This window comes from Parambassis ranga, chromosome 13, assembly GCF_900634625.1.
Source record: "Parambassis ranga chromosome 13, fParRan2.1, whole genome shotgun sequence".
NCBI lineage: Eukaryota > Metazoa > Chordata > Actinopteri > Ambassidae > Parambassis > Parambassis ranga.
In genome coordinates this window covers 24249452-24266725 of record NC_041033.1, presented here as the reverse complement: position 1 = coordinate 24266725, position 17274 = coordinate 24249452, and the positions used below count along the sequence as shown (strand labels likewise).

The window sequence follows — 17274 nt, the reverse complement described above, 5'->3', positions numbered from 1 at the left end:
TTCATTTATTCATAGACGTCATCTTTTAGCATTTATTCTTCAGAAACACATGGAGATTTTAATGCAAGCATCTTAACAGAGAAAGGGTTAATAAATGCAGTGGGGTTAATGAAGTATGTCTGACTGATCAGATGTTCTCACAGCTTGTTGCCAAGCAGCAGGTTTTTATACACCATGCGTATTTTGGTCATCTTCAGTCCGTACAGTAAAGGGTTAACGAGCGGCTGACATGTCAGCCAGTACAGTGACAGGAAGATGCGCAACATGTTTGGAAGGCCGCTCATGTTGAACCGGCCCTGCACGATCTCAAAGAAGCAGCCGAAGGAGAAGTTGAGCAGGGAGGCCAGGTGAGGCGTGCAGGTGCTGACGGCCTTCTGCCGGGTCTGTCTGGACCCAGAGAAGCAGACCTGCAGGATCCTCACGTAGGTGAACAGGATCAGAACAATAAGACCGAAGATGACCGTAAACATGTGAACCAGTCCGAAGACGTTGTTGAGCGTGGTGTCGGAGCAGGCCAGCCGGACGATGTAGAAGTTATCACAGTACACTTTGTGGATGCTGCTGCCGCAGAGCTGCAGGGGGGCGGTCAGGTAGGCCACGATCCAAGCGTTGATGCAGCACGGGTAGATCCAGATCAGAGCAGTGAGTGCAGCGATCCTACTGAACGTCATCCTGCTGCTGTACCGCAGGGGGCAGCAGATGGCCAGGTACCTGTCGTAGGACATGACGGCCAAGGTCAGGAACTCTATACCTCCATAGGAGTAGAGGCAGTAGATCTGCAGGAAGCATGCGGGAGCAGAGACGGTGTGGATGTCAGAGAGGATCTGCAGCAGCAGGGAGGGAAACAGGCCTGTGCTGCCGTACAGCTCATTGACAAACAGGCTGCACAGGAACATGTACATGGGCTCATGCAAGCTCCTGTTCACACAGATCACCACGATCAGCAGCACGTTGGCAGCCAGGATCACAGCGTACAGAGCCAGGACCACCAGGACCCACACGGGCTTCAGGACTCCGGTGTCAAAGTAGGCGGTGAGAGTGAAATGTGTCGGCTGTGAGGAGTTCATCCTGATCCTGCTTCAGTGTGTAGAACCCTCAGCATCACAGCGCTGAGTAACCCTTTAATGTCTGACTGGGAAGGACAAACACACAGAGAGCCCTCAGTGACACAGCAGGGGGTGTGACGGGTCTGAGCATCGGTCTGACTCATTCTGTGTCTTTTAACCTTTTCATGTCAGGGGTGGACGGATGGGTGTGTGTGGGGGGGGGGTCTCTGCTGAATACTTCTTCCAGCTGCAGTTATTCAGATGTTTGTCGGCCTTCTCACAAAGGGTTAATGTGTGCTGAATCAGGCCTGGTTAACTTTAATAGTATAAGTACATGACAGGGTTAAATGAACTTTGTTAGGATGCTGCCACACAGCGCTGTCTCTGCAGAGGGGTCAGCAGTGAGACGTGGCCGCAGGGTGTCCAGGTCCAGGGTGTCAGGGTCCTGGGTGTCCAGGTCCAGGGTGTCCAGGTCCTGCAGCCATCGCTCCTCCACCGCCGTGCTGGACAGTGTGTGTGAGGTGCAGACATGCTGTGAGCATGGAGACCACACCATCTGTCCACAGGACACTGTCCCCCAGGTGCTGTGCTTTGTTCAGATGCAGGTTTGTGGACGTCAGTCCCTCATGTGCTTGTTAGACCGTGACCCTTCAAGCAGACTGCTGCAGTCTTCTTTTAGTTGTGCGTCACATTAACACTGAGCATGCTCAGTGAGGCCGCAGGCCTCTGACACGGAGCTCTGGGTTTCTTGTGTGGTCTTGGGCTGACTCTGCTGTGTGGGCCTCTTTTGTGTTCAGCTGTGGACGCTCGGCTCCGTGTTCTGTCTCCACAGCCCTCTGTCCTCCCTCCGTGTCCAGCTGCTTGTTGTAGTTCAGTAAAGTTCGGCCACACAGAGTTTGTGCGACTTGTTTGAGGGTTTGCAGCTGTGGAGTGATGCAACGATGTCAGGCCTGACTCCTGAAGTCTCCGAGGACTTGCAGGTGGTTTCATCACAGCGTCTGGGGAGGTCATTATTGTCCTCGGACGTCTGTGGCCCGGTGGGACCGGAGCTCAGCGCCGCTCGCCGTGGTTCACGTCTCTGACTGTAATTTGTTTCAGAGGGAGTTAGAGGATGCTGTGGCTGCAGCGAGGACACCTCAGGGACATGTGTGACAGACGCCGATGACCTTTGACCTCAGAGACCTAACCAGCAGCCGTGTGTGTCACAGAGTGTGTTCGGTGTGGCTCTCTTTCATGAAGCTCTGTGAGTGTGTGTTCACAGTGGACTCTGAGACGTGCTGTGTGCAGGATCACAACACTAAACCTGGATGTTGACACTGACCCCCCACCGACTCCCATCAAACAGTCTGAGTGTGTAGTCAGACCTATGAGATCAATAAAGGCTTAAATAAGTGATGACTAACCTCATCATGCAGGCTGAGGACAGGCGGAGGGACAGCTGACAGTGAGAGACTTTAAGACTCTGAAAGATCCTCTGAACTGATGTGTGATGTGGATCAGTACTGATCATGTCCCCCACTGTGTGCAGTGAAACCAGGACCAGGACTCAGTGTACCGACACACAGCAGGTGTTCCTAGAGCTCATAGAAAGCACAGATCAATACCACAGCTGGCGTCGCCGTGGCGATGAAGATCACCGGCTCCTCATGCTAGCAGCTTGTATCATCCTGCAGGTTATTGATGTGCAGTTCCACATGAAGCTTCCAGGCCACTGGCAGTGACACCTTGTGGTGAGCTGTGATACTGGTTTGGACTGTGTGTGTGTCAGCATCAGCACAGGTGAAGGTCTGGGTGGCTGTGTTAACCCCTGACACTGGAACCAATCATCATTCAGTCATTCTTATGGCTGCTGTGACATCATCTTCACCAAATATTCAAACCACGTTCTATCCAGGAGGTCAGAGGTCAGAGGTCAGAGGTCAGAGGTCAGAGGTCAGGCTGACAGGCTGACAGTCTGACCGGTGACCGGGTCGTACTGCAGAGTGCAGCTCTGGTATTCATGTCTAAAATGAAGGAAACCTTTCATTGAATCTGTTTATTGATGATGTGTCCGGACAGAGGACAGAACGTGCACTCACAGCTTCATGGACTTCAAACACTGACTCTGTCAGAAGCTCACATCAAAGACAAGACTCTTACACAGGACGCGGATTTTGGACATATTTAGACCATATAACAAAGGGTTAAGGAGCGGCTGACATATAAGCCAGTACAATGATAAGACTATTCTTAAAACATTGGGCAGGTTCTTCATGTTGAACCTGCTCTGTGTAACCTCGAAACAAACCCCACAGGAGAAGTTGAGCAGGGAGGCCAGGTGAGGCGTGCAGGTGCTGACGGCCTTCTGCCGGGTCTGTCTGGACCCAGAGAAGCAGACTCTGAGGATCCTCACGTAGGTGAAGAGGATCAGACTGAGAGGAGCGAACACGGACAGCGCGCTGACGCTCAGGCCGTAGATGTTGTTGGCAGTTTTAAACTCTCCAAGTGGACGCCCAGAGCTGCTCACTCCCCAGCTACATCAGTGCTGGAGGACCACAGGCCTCCTGTGACCTCATGAGGGACATGCTGCTGGCTTCATCTAAACGTCAGCATGTTTCATGTTGGTTTGTTCTGTTGTCATGGAGCCCAGTCTGTTCTCATCTGAAGTGTGTGTGACTGACTGTCCTCTGGACTGACTGTCCTCTGGACCCTGTGGGGACTGACTGTCCTCTGGACTGACTGTCCTCTGGACCCTGTGGGGACTGACTGTCCTCTGGACTGACTGTCCTCTGGACCCTGTGGGGACTGACTGTCCAGGGCTGAGACTGCTGTGTAAGCTGGGATCATGTGAACCTCTGTGCCACCATGCTGCTGTATAATGGAAGAGTCAGAGCGTCCACAGACACCATCTGACGTCCACACGTGGACTCCAGTGAGGGACAGACAGGATCAGCTGTTAGGCTGCAAGGCCGGCCCAGCACTGAGCAGCTCACCTCATGTCAGGAGGAGCACCTGCAGGCTGCCAGAGGCACGGCGACACAGGACGGGGTTAATGTTTCAGTGTTCACAAACATTCGATTTCTACCTGAACCTGATCCTCAGGGATCAGTCTCTGCCTGACCCAGCTCTGTCTGAGCTGTGTGTCACCTCAGGAGCTGCACGATGACCTCATCACGTCTGACATGAAGCAGACGGTCGCTCAGATGTCTCTGAGGACAGAGAACGTCGGTGTGACACGAGGAGGGAACACAGGGATCAGCTGCTGACATGATGGACATGTGTCAGTATCTGGTCTGTGGTCAGTGCTGGCATGTCCTGCTGGCAGGGGTCTGTGGACCTCAGAGAGCAACAGAGACACGTCAGACTGTGATGGAGAAGCTTTATTATCTTTGATCATTGCACTCATTAGGACAGGTTACAGGTGTGGACACACTGACGGCTGTCAGCCGGGGGTTAACCCTGTCCAGGAACACACAGAGCGAAGCAGCACACACACAGTCACATGTATGGAGTCATACAGCGTCTCATTGCTGCTCTACGTCAGAAGGGTTAAAGCCTTTCATAGATCTGCTGCTGAAACATCACTTCACACTTTTAATGAACCCCCCCAGAAAAAAACAACGTTAAGGAAACACTGAGTCACTTCACACAGAACAGAGCTCTGCATATGGCAGAGATCTTAGACATCCTCAGTCCGTACATCACGGGGTTAAAGAGCGGTGGGCAGATGAGAAAGTACAACGACAGGAAGATACTTAACCCGTCGGGCAGACTGCTCATATCAAACCTGCCCTGTAATATCTGAAAGCAGCTTCCGAAGGAGAAGTTGAGCAGGGAGGCCAGGTGAGGCGTGCAGGTGCTGACGGCCTTCTGCCGGGTCTGTCTGGACCCAGAGAAGCAGACCTGCAGTATCCTCACGTAGGTGAAGAGGATGGAAATGACCGGGACGCCCACTGTGAGAGCGGTCACAAGCAGTCCATAGATGTTATTGACCCGGGTGTCAGAGCAGGCCAGCTTCACGATGGAGTAGTTTCCACAGAAGACTTTATCAATGACGTTCCCACAGAGCGGCAGACGAGCGCTCAGGGTAACCATAGCAACGATGACCACCAGAGGGTACAACCAGGACAGAGCGACCAGCACGGCCACCTTCCTCCAGCTCATGCTGCTGCTGTACTGCAGAGGGCAGCAGATGGCCAGGTACCTGTCGTAGGACATGACGGCCAGGTTACAGAACTCCACGCTTCCATAAGTGTACACGCAGTAGATCTGCAGGAAGCATGCAGGAGCAGAGACGGTGTGGATGTCAGAGAGGATCTGCAGCAGCAGGAAGGGAAACAAGGCTGTGCTGCCGTACAGCTCATTGACAAACAGGCTGCACAGGAACATGTACATGGGCTCATGCAAGCTCCTGTTCACACAGATCACCACGATCAGCAGCAGGTTGGCAGCCAGGATCACAGCGTACAGAGCCAGGACCACCAGGAACAGCAGGTATCTGAACTGTCCAGTGTCCAAGTAGGCAGACAGAGTGAAGAACGAGACATGAGTGGCATTCATGGTCCCCTTCAACTAAAAACCGAGAACAGGTGTGATATGGTGTCAGCGCTCAGCAGACGTTAAAGCATCGACAGACAGTGTATGTTTCCAATAAATCATCATCATCAACAACAAGCAGCTCAGACTGAGCAGCGGAGCGACTGAGCTGCTCCTGCAGCAAACACCTGCTACAAGTGGGTGGTGTTGGATCTGATAACACCACCCACTGCACTCAGCTGCACTCTTCCAACATTTAGCCGGTGTCGTCCCCAGAGCGGTAATGCAGTAATGAGGCCCCCGACCCTGACTGGTCTGGCAGGGACCTACAGAGCCCAGGTCTTCTCTGCAGGGCGCCCGTCGCCTGGGAGAGGCTCGGTGAGGGGCCTCCTCCAGCCAGTTCAGGTGCTTCTGGCACCTCGTTAGGATGGTGAGGTGTTCTGAGCCTGTCCAGCCGGCAGGGCATGGTGGAGGGATTATATGTCCCAGCTGAGCTGGGAGTGTCTTAGTGTCGCCCTGTCAGAGCTGGAGGAGGCGCCCAGGGAGGGGGAGGGGTCTGGGCTTCCTGATCGCTGCTGCTCCTGAGACCTGACCCTGGATCAGTGGCAGCACATGGACGGGCCCAGTGTGATTGTTTTTTACTAGCATGACACATGCTGTGATGCTAATGTACAATAAGTGTTGATTATAGAGAATATCCACACAGAGGAGACTCTCAGAGTCCATCACTGAGTCCAGTCCTCTCCAGGCTGACAGTATTAACCCCTGCTGAACAGCACTGAACCATCAGCTGATATCCAACGACATGTTGAACACTGAACAGCCTGATGAGTGAGCCTGCACCCAGCCAGGGAGGGACCACAGGCCTTCAGGACAGGACGGCTTTAGTGGGCTCAGACTGTCATCCAGAACCTGATGAGGCTTTTGGCCAATCCTGCACTAACGCTGGGTCATGTGATGTTTTTCAAAGCAAACAGAGCTGGAGATGAAGGTGTGATGTTTCAGGGTGCTGCTGGGAGTCTGCTGGTGGAGACAGGCCTCACACCGAGTGCTCTGACTGGAAAAGCATCTTTTGGGCTTGTTGTGTGGAGACAGGAGAGGACCGTATGAGCAGAGGCCTGCAGAGGACCACGGCCTTGGTTCACCTGGGCGCCCAGAGGCCTGCAGAGGACGGTCATGTCCTCCGGCCTGGAGGAAGACCAGTTGTCAGACCACATGTGCAGACCAGTCCTGGTTCAGGCTGCTGTTTGTAGCCTGGTTCTGTGGACGAGCTGCAGTCTCTGCACCATATTTACTCTTTTGGTCAGAGTGAGATCTGCCCAGCTCACTGGGATCACTCCCTGTGATCCCGTGATTATCTTGTGTCAAACTTCCCATATTTGACCCATTTAAACTGCTGATTCTGGTTCTGAATTCTGAGTTTCTCTCAGTTTCTTGGGGCGTGTCACTATTTGGCCACATGGTGGCAGTAAGAGGCACTCTGTTAAAGTGAATGTGACTTCTAAGTTAGGAGTGCTCATCCTACCTGTACCCTGTCGCGGCCCGTAAGGTGTGCGCGCAGTGAGCCTCCTGTTGCATGTGTGTGTGTGTGTGTGTGTGTGTGTGTGTGTGTGTGTGTGTGTGTGTGTGAGCAGCAAACAGCTGGATGTAATCGACAGAAGAGCTCCGAGCCGCGGGTAGAACCACTTTGACAGGACCCGGTGAGTCTCATTCTAACTGTAGCTGTTAGCATGTTAGCTGCTCTGTTAGCATGTTAGCTGCTCTGTTAGCATGTTAGCTGCTCTGTTAGCACGTTAGCCGCTCTGTTAGCATGTTAGCCGCTCTGTTAGCATGTTAGCTGCTCTGTTAGCACGTTAGCCGCTCTGTTAGCATGTTAGCCGCTCTGTTAGCATGTTAGCCGCTCTGTTAGCATGTCTGCATGTTAGCCGCTCTGTTAGCATGTCTGCATGTTAGCCGCTCTGTTAGCATGTTAGCCGCTCTGTTAGCATGTCTGCATGTTAGCCGCTCTGTTAGCATGTTAGCCGCTGCGGTGCGCCGCTAGCTGCTGAAACTCTGGATGCAGACTGAAACAGAGCAGTCGGGAGTTAACTCATGAACTGCTGGACGTTGCCTCTGAGCCGTGTGTGACTGTTGATGGAGGGGAACATGTAGCTGCTATGCTAGGCGCGGCGGGTTCAGCTAGCTGAGGTCAAGGTTAGCTGGGCTGGTGCTGTGGCGGGATGCTCTGCACACCTGTTGAGATGTGTGTTCCAGCAGTGCAGGTTCTGCCCTGTGCTGGGCCCACTGGCAGTTGTTGCTGCTGACCGAGGCTCATCAACATAAAGAGTGGCTCTATAAGGTCAACACACGTGTCCAAAGCACAGACCCTGACATAATACCTGTGTTCATCAAGTGTCTGCACAGGCTCGTCCTCGTCCTCGGCCATGGCGCTGTAGACCGGGACTTCCCGTCTTTGCTCTTGGGGCTGCCTGCCTACAAGGTCCTGACTGAAGGAGCCTTTTCCAGTTTGGTCACATTTTAACGCTCCTAAAACAGAGCTGCTGCCGTGACAGGAAAGAGGCCTAGAGGACAGAGGCAGACCCTGACCCTGCCCGCCCTCACACACCCAGGTTCAGCCCCAGGTTCAGCCCCAGGTTCAGCCCCAGCGTAGCCCTGGTGTCCACTCGTTTGTAACGTTTGTGTTGGCCGATGTAAACAGTTCATCTGAAGAGACACACGGGTAGAATAACTCATACAAAGGTCCTTTCGGTCATGGAGGACACAAATCCCAGGTGGTGGTTGATGGTAGTGAAAGGTTGTGTTTGTGTGAGTCTGTGTGGGACTGAGGTGTGTCAGCTGCTGTGGGTGTAAACAGAAAGGGTTAAAAGAAGCAGCGGTGCAGTCACAGGTCAGTCGGTGGAAGGCGCTCAGGTCTCCTCCTCACTGACTGGAACAGTGGAAGGGTCCAGGTGCTTGTCACAGGTGGTTCTTCACCGGTGTACTGACTGTGTGGACTGATCACTGACGTGGTAAAGCTCCACCCTGTCCTTCCTGTTCTCAGAGGCTCCACCAGGATCATGGTGAACTCCACTCAGGTCTCATATTTTGTTCTGTCTGCCTACTTGGACACAGGAGTGCTCAGATACCTGCTGTTCCTGGTGGTCCTGGCTCTGTACGCTGTGATCCTGGCTGCCAACGTGCTGCTGATCCTGGTGATCTGTGTGAACAGGAGCTTGCATGAGCCCATGTACATGTTCCTGTGCAGCCTGTTTGTCAATGAGCTGTACGGCAGCACAGGCCTGTTTCCCTCCCTGCTGCTGCAGATCCTCTCTGACATCCACACCGTCTCTGCTCCGCTCTGCTTCCTGCAGGTCTTCTGTGTGTACTCTTATGGAAGCGTGGAGTTCACCAACCTGGCCGTCATGTCCTACGACAGGTATGTGGCCATCTGCTGCCCTCTGCAGTACAAGAGCAGCATGAGGTCCACTAAGGTGGTGTTTCTGATGGCTGTGATCTGGCTGCCTCCCTTTGTGGCTGTGGGGGTCACAACATGTCTGAGCGCCTCCCTGCAGCTGTGTGGGAACATCATTAACAGAGTGTACTGTGATAACTACGCTGTGGTCAAACTGGCCTGCTCCGACACCAGCATCAACAACGTTTATGAGCTGGTGGCTGCCTCCCTCACAGTGTATGTCCCCGTCCTTGTGATCCTCTTCACCTACATGAAGATCCTGAAGGTCTGCCTCACTGGCTCCAGGCAGACCCGACAGAAAGCCGCCAGCACCTGCTCGCCCCACCTGGCGGCTCTGCTCAACTTCTCCTGTGGGGTTTGTTTCGAGGTGTTGCAGAGCAGGTTTGATATGAGCGCTGTGCCCAAACTGCTGCGGGTTGTCCTGCCCCTCTACTTTCTAACGTGTCAGCCGCTCTTTAACCCTGTAATGTACGGCCTGAACATGTCGAGTATACGCCACATATGTAAAAGTCTGTTTCTGCAGTTTGCCGAAAGCTTCAGAAAAACAATAACAATGGCTGATTTATGACTGCTGTCGGTAATAAGTCCTCATGATGGTCATCATGGAGGGTCCTCTGTATCCTGTACTACAGGGGATGCCTGTGTGTGTGTTGTTAGCTTGTCAGTATCTGGTCTCCAGACATGTGGGAGCTTCTGAAGCCATGATCGACACCTGAGACACTTCAGAGTAAACAGAAGGACCCAGTCACACAAATGAGACAGCAGGAGAAGGACTGATATGTGAGAGGTCCGACTCCTCTGTAGGTCAGTGCGAGCAGCTGATCAGTCGTCACAGCTCATTACAGCTTCAGTCAGATGTTGGTTCCTCACATGAACCTCCAACTTCTTCTTGTCTTGATGTCCCACGTTTTCCTTCAGTTATGCTGCCTGTCATCCTGGTCCAGAGAACAGAACAGCCCGGCACCATCACATCCTCCATAATACAAACCGGACCATGTGAGTGTGACATCATCATCCGATCCTGGTCTGACAGGGATGAAGAAGTCAGCTGAGTCCTGCACGCCTCAGCTGGCCTCCATCTTTACTTCTCCCTTGAGATCATACAGGGCAGATTTTCTATGAACGCCAGTCTTTAACCCTGTAGTGTCTGGACTGAAGATGTCCAGAATCCGTACTACTGTAAAAGTCTGTTCTGCCCCGTTCACACCGGGTATCTGGATATATCCATGTTCTGAGTCTGAACAATGCAGGACGGAGGGGGAACACAGGCACGCGCATGCTGTCCTACCCCGGCCCGAACGGGCTCTGTATATTACGAGGCGCCAGCTGGATCGAGCGCGGACACATGTGTGATAGCCAGATTTGAAAATAGGTCTGAATGCATCCAGCTTAAAGGCGATCTGGATTCAATCCCACTCGAGCTGGACTGACTTTCTTCAGTGTGAACGGGGCCTTGGGGGGTTTCCACCTGGTCCCTGTCAGAAGAACCGAACTCTGTCCTCTTTAAGTGGACCAAAAAGTGGAAACACAGAAAAAGGTCTCGGTTCTTTTTGTGTTCACTCTGGGACGTTCATACGACGTAAAAAGAACGATGTGTGTTTGGAGTTCAGTCACATCAGTGTTTGTGTGAGCAGGTCAGTTATCAGAGGATCTGAGCCCGGCCCTTCTGGATCTCCACCATTAGTATGTGATCTGACAGAGAAAGGGGGGCAGCTTGTTCACCTCGGTGCTGGATCCAGTGACGGGTCAGGAGAACACACTCCGCCCTGTGGATGCTTTTATGGAGGCTCTCTGCTCAGACAGTAGGGATGTAAACAGTTAATCGACTTAGATTAATTGTCGTTAAGAATTCAATCGATTAAATTACAGTAGTTGTTAATTAATCGCCCCGGCAGTATTTCATTATTTTATTTGAGTGGCAGCCTCCGCTCGGCGTGTGGCTTCTGCCTCCGCTGCTCTCTGCTCTGTGCACAGAGGAGTTCCAACACACACACTCACAGTCGGAGGTTGCCGCGTGATAATCTGCGTTTTGATTTGTGCTCGCTGTGAATATCCAGGAAGTACTGTTTAATCAGGATGTTGAACAGAGCCCGTGTCCTCAGTCTGACCCCTGACATGTGTCTGTGTGAGCAGACCACACATCAGACAGGAGAGGTGACCGTTCTAAAGGAGGCCCAGTAATTTACTGTCTCAGATTAAAGCAGATTATACGTCCTGCTAATGTTTTCACTTGTAAACAGCCCACTAGGTTGATACAAGATAATATTTATTTTATTTTATTTTATGTTCCAGCCGAGCCAGATTCTATTCAACTGATTGTTATTCTACATAAATGTCATTGTCTGTGCTGTATCCCCAATAAATCATGAAGGAATCTGACGTGCAGTTTTTATTCAGTAAACAATATAATCTTAGTGAAACTGAGGGAAAATCGCCGCTTATCAATTCATCGTTAATCTCTAAGGATTAATGATGATGGGTCATCAGGACCATGGAGGCGGCCTGCAGCCTCACCACAGGACCCTGTCTGCAGACTGAAGGGGGGCTGCAGCAGACTGAAGGGGGGCTGCAGCAGACTGAAGGGGGGCTGCAGCCTCACCTCAGGACCCTGTCTGCAGACTGAAGGGGGCCTGCAGCCTCACCACAGGACCCTGTCTGCAGACTGAAGGGGGGCTGCAGCCTCACCACAGGACCCTGTCTGCAGACTGAAGGGGGTCTGCAGCCTCACCACAGGACCCTGTCTGCAGACTGAAGGGGGGCTGCAGCAGACTGAAGGGGGTCTGCAGCCTCACCACAGGAACCTGGTCTGCAGACTGAAGGGGGTCTGCAGCCTCACCACAGGACCCTGTGTGCAGACTGAAGGGGGGCTGCAGCAGACTGAAGGGGGTCTGCAGCCTCACCACAGGACCCTGTCTGCAGACTGAAGGGGGGCTGCAGCAGACTGAAGGGGGGCTGCAGCAGACTGAAGGGGGGCTGCAGCCTCACCTCAGGACCCTGTCTGCAGACTGAAGGGGGGCTGCAGCCTCACCTCAGGACCCTGTCTGCAGACTGAAGGGGGCCTGCAGCCTCACCACAGGACCCTGTCTGCAGACTGAAGGGGGGCTGCAGCCTCACCACAGGACCCTGTCTGCAGACTGAAGGGGGGCTGCAGCCTCACCACAGGAACCTGGTCTGCAGACTGAAGGGGGCCTGCAGCCTCACCACAGGAACCTGGTCTGCAGACTGAAGGGGGTCTGCAGCCTCACCACAGGAACCTGGTCTGCAGACTGAAGGGGGTCTGCAGCCTCACCACAGGACCCTGGTCTGCAGACTGAAGGCGGCCTGCTGCAGGTTCTGTTCAGAGGTGGTGCCCCGTGGTGCCAGTGTGTCTGCAGAGGAACATGTTCTGGATGTTCCAGCACCAAACCCAGCTGTCACTGTCAGACTGAGAATATGTTCATGTGAGGGTCACATCATGTGATCACAGCTTGGATCACAGCCTCCTTCAGTCTGTCGAAGGATTTCTCTGAACTCTGAATGAACACACACACTCTTCATCACTCCAGACCCTGAGAGGTGTTAAAGTCATTAAATGATCCGCATCAGATGAAGGCTCATTCTGCCTCTCTGCTCTGATTGGCTGCAGCTGATGATGTTCTCTGTAACAACCAGCTGGTCCTCTGGATGAATGTGTCGGACACAGAGCCTGAAGCAGGAGGCTGCTCTCTGTAAGCAGCCCTGTGATGTGAGTGTAGGCCGGGAGGTGTCAGGGTGGCAGCAGCACTGTGGAAGGTAGAGAACAAAGACACACAGAGACTTCACACTCTGAACTCCTGGAACAGTCACATGTGGCAGTGAAACATGGTTTAACCCCAGGAAGCAAGAGAAGACTCACAGTTGGTCTTTACGCAGGATTCCTGAACATTTTATTAGTGAAGAGCTCTTTACATGTGTGCCGTATTTTGGACATCTGCAGTCCGTACATGATGGGGTTCAGCAGCGGCTGTAATATCACAAAGTACAGGGACAGCAGGATCCTCAGCAGGCTGGGCACGCGGCTCGTATCAAACCTGCTCTGAAGGATCTCATACAAGCAGCCGAAGGAGAAGTTGAGCAGGGAGACCAGGTGAGGCGTGCAGGTGCTGACGGCCTTCTGCCGGGTCTGTCTGGACCCAGAGAAACAGACCTGCAGTATCTTAGTGTAGGAGAAGAGGATGGGCAGCAGAGGGACGGAGATGGACACGGCGGTGGCAAAGAGTCCATAAACGTCGTTCACCTTGGTGTCGGAGCACGCCAGCTTCACTATCAAATAGTTGCGGCAGTAGATGCTGCTGATGGTGTTTCCACACAGAGTCAGGTGGACGTTTAACGACAAGGTGATGAGAAACTTCACAAAGGAGAACAGCCACAACAGAACGATGAAGACGAGCACCCTGTCACACGTCATCAGGGTGCTGTACTGCAGGGGGCAGCAGATGGCCAGGTACCTGTCGTAGGACATGACGGCCAGGTTACAGAACTCCACATTAACGTAGGTGTAGAGGCAGTAGATCTGCAGGAAGCATGCGGGAGCAGAGACGGTGTGGATGTCAGAGAGGATCTGCAGCAGCAGGGAGGGAAACAGGCCTGTGCTGCCGTACAGCTCATTGACAAACAGGCTGCACAGGAACATGTACATGGGCTCATGCAAGCTCCTGTTCACACAGATCACCAGGATCAGCAGCACGTTGGCAGCCAGGATCACAGCGTACAGAGCCACAGTTATCAGAAAGTATAAATACTTCAAACCCCCAACATCCAAATAATCAGCCAGGACAAAATAAGATGGAGCTGAAGACACATTAAACATGTTTATCTGCATCACACGAACAGAACCGAAGCTTCGGACTGAGGACCACCTGCTGCTCCTCAGGTCTGAGTCGGCATCCAGCTCATGTGTGCAGCTGAGGTCTGAGCTCAGTGTCTCACCTGCACCTGCACTGAAGCAGCCGGAGCTCTTTAAACCCTCCCAGAGTCCACGCTGAGTCCTGGACCTGTCATCAGTCCCACAGGGTTAATGATCCAGGTCAATGACCCGGGTTATGCCAAACACGCCCCCGCCCTTCACCTTGGTATATGTTGTATATGCATATATATATTTATTAGGGCTGGAACAGATCACCAAATCTGGATTTTTTTCCTGAACTGTCCCTAATATTTATGTATGACAATAGAAATAATGGACCATCTGATCTTACGGCGTCTCTGGCCTTCGACAACGTTTCACTGTGACATTATTTAACCAGCTAAATGAACATGTGGCCTTTCTGAGTCTCCATGACCCTGAAGCTCGTAGCTCCACCTTCAGCAGCAAGAAGTCGAAGTCGTGGTTTCCTGTATGAAGTTTGGTCGCTCTTCTTCAGCTTTGCTTTGGTTCATTCTGGGTTTTGGACGTTTTCTTATGCACAGAGCTCTGACGGTCCTCCACCGCTGGTCAGCTGGGTGGAGGTCTGGAGTCTGACTAGTCCTTGATTCTTGATGCTTCAGTGGCCCTGATGCAGACTTGCTTTGGATCATTGTCCTGGTGTGAGTGTCAGACAGACGTCCTCACATTTGTCCCTAGAATAATATCAGAGGAGTTCAGAGTCCACCCAGGGACCGCAGGGTGTCCAGGTCCTGCAGCAGCCATCGCTCCTCCACCGCCGTGCTGGACAGTGTGTGTGAGGTGCAGACATGCTGTGAGCATGGAGACCACACCATCTGTCCACAGGACACTGTCCCCCAGGTGCTGTGCTTTGTTCAGATGCAGGTTTGTGGACGTCAGTCCCTCATGTGCTTGTTAGACTGTGACCCTCCAAGCAGACTGCTGCAGTCTTCTTCTAGTTCGTAGAGAAGGTTGAAGCGAGGCGTCTGGACTTGTAGAGTTTTCTAGAAGACGTTTCGCTGCTCATCCAAGCAGCTTCATCAGTTCTACCTGTTTGGTGGGAAACATGGTTTATATGTGGTCACAGACCTATGTGGGTGGGTCTGGGTCAAACTTACAAACAATAGAACTAAATGTTTCCATACTTACCTGTGATGATCTGGCTGCCTGGGCCAGGTGTGTCTAACGACTGGCTAACGGCTATGAGACTGCCGGAGGGGGACTGGTGGACAGCCCTTTGTTCTTGCTGTGATCATGTGACTTGGAGTGAAGCTTCCTGGGATGGATGGAAGCTGCTGTCTGTGGTAGAAAGATGGTGTCTGAGGCCTCCACCTCTGTTAGAAGGCTCTTCCAGCTTCACATAGATGCTTCCTGACTCCTCTTTAGACCATCTGTCCTCTCTGTCTAAAATGTGGACATTGTTGTCCTCAAAGGAGTGTCCTCTGTCTCTGAGGTGGAGGTGAACAGCTGAGTCTAGTTGTGCGTCACATTAACACTTTTGCTGCTGCAGCTTCCTCACACAGCGTATGTGCCTGCAGACATGATCGTGCATGTGTTCGTATGAAGACGTATGCTTTAAAGGCTGCTGCTGTGTTCTGTGTTCAGCTGTGGACGCTCGGCTCCGTGTTCTGTCTCCACAGCCCTCTGTCCTCCCTCCGTGTCCAGCTGCTTGTTGTAGTTCAGTAAAGTTCGGCCACACAGAGTTTGTGCGACTTGTTTGAGGGTTTGCAGCTGTGGAGTGATGCAACGATGTCAGGCCTGACTCCTGAAGTCTCCGAGGACTTGCAGGTGGTTTCATCACAGCGTCTGGGGAGGTCATTATTGTCCTCGGACGTCTGTGGCCCGGTGGGACCGGAGCTCAGCGCCGCTCGCCGTGGTTCACGTCTCTGACTGTAATTTGTTTCAGAGGGAGTTAGAGGATGCTGTGGCTGCAGCGAGGACACCTCAGGGACATGTGTGACAGACGCCGATGACCTTTGACCTCAGAGACCTAACCAGCAGCCGTGTGTGTCACAGAGTGTGTTCGGTGTGGCTCTCTTTCATGAAGCTCTGTGAGTGTGTGTTCACAGTGGACTCTGAGACGTGCTGTGTGCAGGATCACAACACTAAACCTGGATGTTGACACTGACCCCCCACCGACTCCCATCAAACAGTCTGAGTGTGTAGTCAGACCTATGAGATCAATAAAGGCTTAAATAAGTGATGACTAACCTCATCATGCAGGCTGAGGACAGGCGGAGGGACAGCTGACAGTGAGAGACTTTAAGACTCTGAAAGATCCTCTGAACTGATGTGTGATGTGGATCAGTTCTTCTCCAGAATCAGCCCCTGGTTAACCCTTTCCTGTCAGTGACACAGAACTGAATCGTCAGCAGACGCCTTTCTGTCCGTTTATGGAAGCTTGTTGATCTGCAGGATGCAGCATCAGACTCTTACAGGAGGCCCTTTCAGGCTGGACGTCACAGGGTTAAAGGTCGACTGGCATGATAAGAGGTTTAATGACAAAACAATCTGCAGCACAGCTGCTCATGTTGAATAGGGGAGGGCGCTATGACCAACATTCTATATCCCGGTATTTGTCAGTTTTATTGTTTATGTGCTGGACATACTCCACAACATATAACTAAATGCGGCGGCTGAAATAGAAGCGCCCCGTCAGGTTCTAAAGAATAACCGGCTGTTTGGACTGTAAGTTCGGGTCTGTATGGGACGGCTTCTGGGTCCGGACCCGACCGCGGTCCGCCAGGTAGTGACCCCTGCTTTAGACTGATAAAAATAGTTTGAGATGTTTGCTCTGAGTTTACTGTTGATAAACAGGATGCTGTGTGTCTGTCCTGAGGCGTCCTGAGGGGACACTGTCCCCCCTCGGCCCTCTGAGGCCGGCTCTGATTGGTCTCTGCTGGCCTCTGACTGTAATTTGTTTCATAGGGAGTAGAAACTGTCTCATGTGTCGGTGTGACCTTTGACCTGAGGGACCTGGTCTGATGTTGTTTTTCTTTCTGAGGATGTGTTGTTGACAATCACGGCGCGTCCGCTGCAGCGCCGGGCCTGATGACGCCTGGGACGGCGGGCCAGCTGCTCACATGGAGCTTCTCGCTGCTGGAGGCGGTGGTAGGGGCCGTCCTCACGGCCAGGCTGCAGGCGCCACGTTAGCATGTTCTTTTGCTCCATCTGGGAGGTGGTGAAGCTCTCGTGCTCCGACACCACCGTCATCTACACCTACGCCTTCACGCTCTTGCACGTGTCACGGGCCGTGCTCGTCCTGGTGTCCTACGGCACCTGATCCTCCATCCGCTCCCACTCTGACCGCAGGGCAGACATGTCTGCCCCACCTCGTCCTGCTAATCTTCACCACCTCACCGGTGTTTGATGCCACCTAC

At 52.8% G+C, this 17274-nt stretch overlaps 4 protein-coding genes across 4 annotated transcripts; 1 reads left to right on the top strand and 3 right to left on the bottom strand.

Moving 5' to 3' along the window:
• Positions 1–137: 137 nt before the first annotated feature.
• On the bottom strand, positions 138–1070 carry LOC114445299 (olfactory receptor 52D1-like). The gene has a single exon (XM_028420270.1). It carries the CDS (start codon positions 1065–1067, stop codon positions 138–140), a length of 930 nt encoding a protein of 309 aa, XP_028276071.1. The 5' UTR covers positions 1068–1070.
• A 3594-nt stretch (positions 1071–4664) lies between these two features.
• On the bottom strand, positions 4665–5585 carry LOC114445207 (olfactory receptor 10J4-like). The gene has a single exon (XM_028420169.1). The coding sequence runs from the start codon at positions 5583–5585 to the stop codon at positions 4665–4667; it is 921 nt and encodes a 306-aa protein (XP_028275970.1).
• A 3008-nt stretch (positions 5586–8593) lies between these two features.
• On the top strand, positions 8594–9580 carry LOC114445204 (olfactory receptor 13C4-like). Its single transcript, XM_028420166.1, has one exon. It carries the CDS (start codon positions 8618–8620, stop codon positions 9578–9580), a length of 963 nt encoding a protein of 320 aa, XP_028275967.1. The 5' UTR covers positions 8594–8617.
• A 3315-nt stretch (positions 9581–12895) lies between these two features.
• Positions 12896–13840, bottom strand: LOC114445203 (olfactory receptor 11A1-like). Its single transcript, XM_028420164.1, has one exon. The coding sequence runs from the start codon at positions 13838–13840 to the stop codon at positions 12896–12898; it is 945 nt and encodes a 314-aa protein (XP_028275965.1).
• Between the last annotated feature and the right edge of the window lie 3434 nt (positions 13841–17274).